This window comes from Egretta garzetta, unplaced genomic scaffold (assembly GCF_000687185.1).
Source record: "Egretta garzetta isolate BGI_Z169 unplaced genomic scaffold, ASM68718v1 scaffold1527, whole genome shotgun sequence".
NCBI classification, from domain to species: domain Eukaryota; kingdom Metazoa; phylum Chordata; class Aves; order Pelecaniformes; family Ardeidae; genus Egretta; species Egretta garzetta.
In genome coordinates, this window is record NW_009260239.1 from 4170 (window position 1) to 4780 (window position 611).

At 60.9% G+C, this 611-nt stretch overlaps 1 protein-coding gene across 1 annotated transcript in view; it reads right to left on the reverse strand.

Moving 5' to 3' along the window:
• Positions 1-610, reverse strand: part of LOC118452654 (guanylate-binding protein 1-like) — a gene marked incomplete at its 5' end in the record, with an annotated part of 1128 nt that extends 518 nt beyond the window's left edge. Inside the window, 2 exons of the mRNA XM_035897669.1 lie at positions 3-121; positions 421-610. Coding sequence (XP_035753562.1) covers positions 3-121; positions 421-610 — 309 coding nt within the window. The remainder of the gene's footprint in view (positions 1-2; positions 122-420) is intronic.
• Position 611: the final 1 nt, after the last annotated feature.

Below are 611 nucleotides of genomic sequence, written 5' to 3' on the forward strand. Positions count from 1 at the left end.
ACGGCGTCTTTCGCTGCTGCTGCGTTCTCAATCTTTGCCAGGGCGAGCACCGCACTCTCCAGGCATGGCACTGCCCCGCTCCGGATGGCCTCCACGTAGGTCGCCGCCAGGTGCCCCAGCGCTGCCAAAGAGGACCAAGGATGAGAGCTCGCCAGCCGGAACAGAACACAGGCACCCCTTTGGCCCCAGGTCCTGCCATAGCCCTGCTGCCTCCCTGCCAGAGCCTGACCAAACTTCTTTTAATAACTCTTTCGTACCCTGCCTGCAACATCAGAAGCTCCAGCTCCAGAGGCAGGGGCAGCAGCCAGCAGAAAAGCTCCCCCTTTCCCCACCGCCATCCTTTGACTCGGCAGCTCCTGCTTCCCCAGGCACAGGCCCAAGAGCTGGGGGCCATCCAACCCTCTGGACAGACGTACTCACCCTGCCCCGTGACGCCGTGCCCACCAGGGACGGTCTTAGGTGCAGACTTTTCCCAGATGTAGCTGCACATTTTCTCCACCTGCTGCTGGAATTCAGGACTGATCTCATCATCCTGAAGATCCTCCAAATGGGCCAGCTCCTTCCAGCTGGCCGGTGGCTCCAAAGCAAAGCACTTGTGAGCCGGGAGGAAC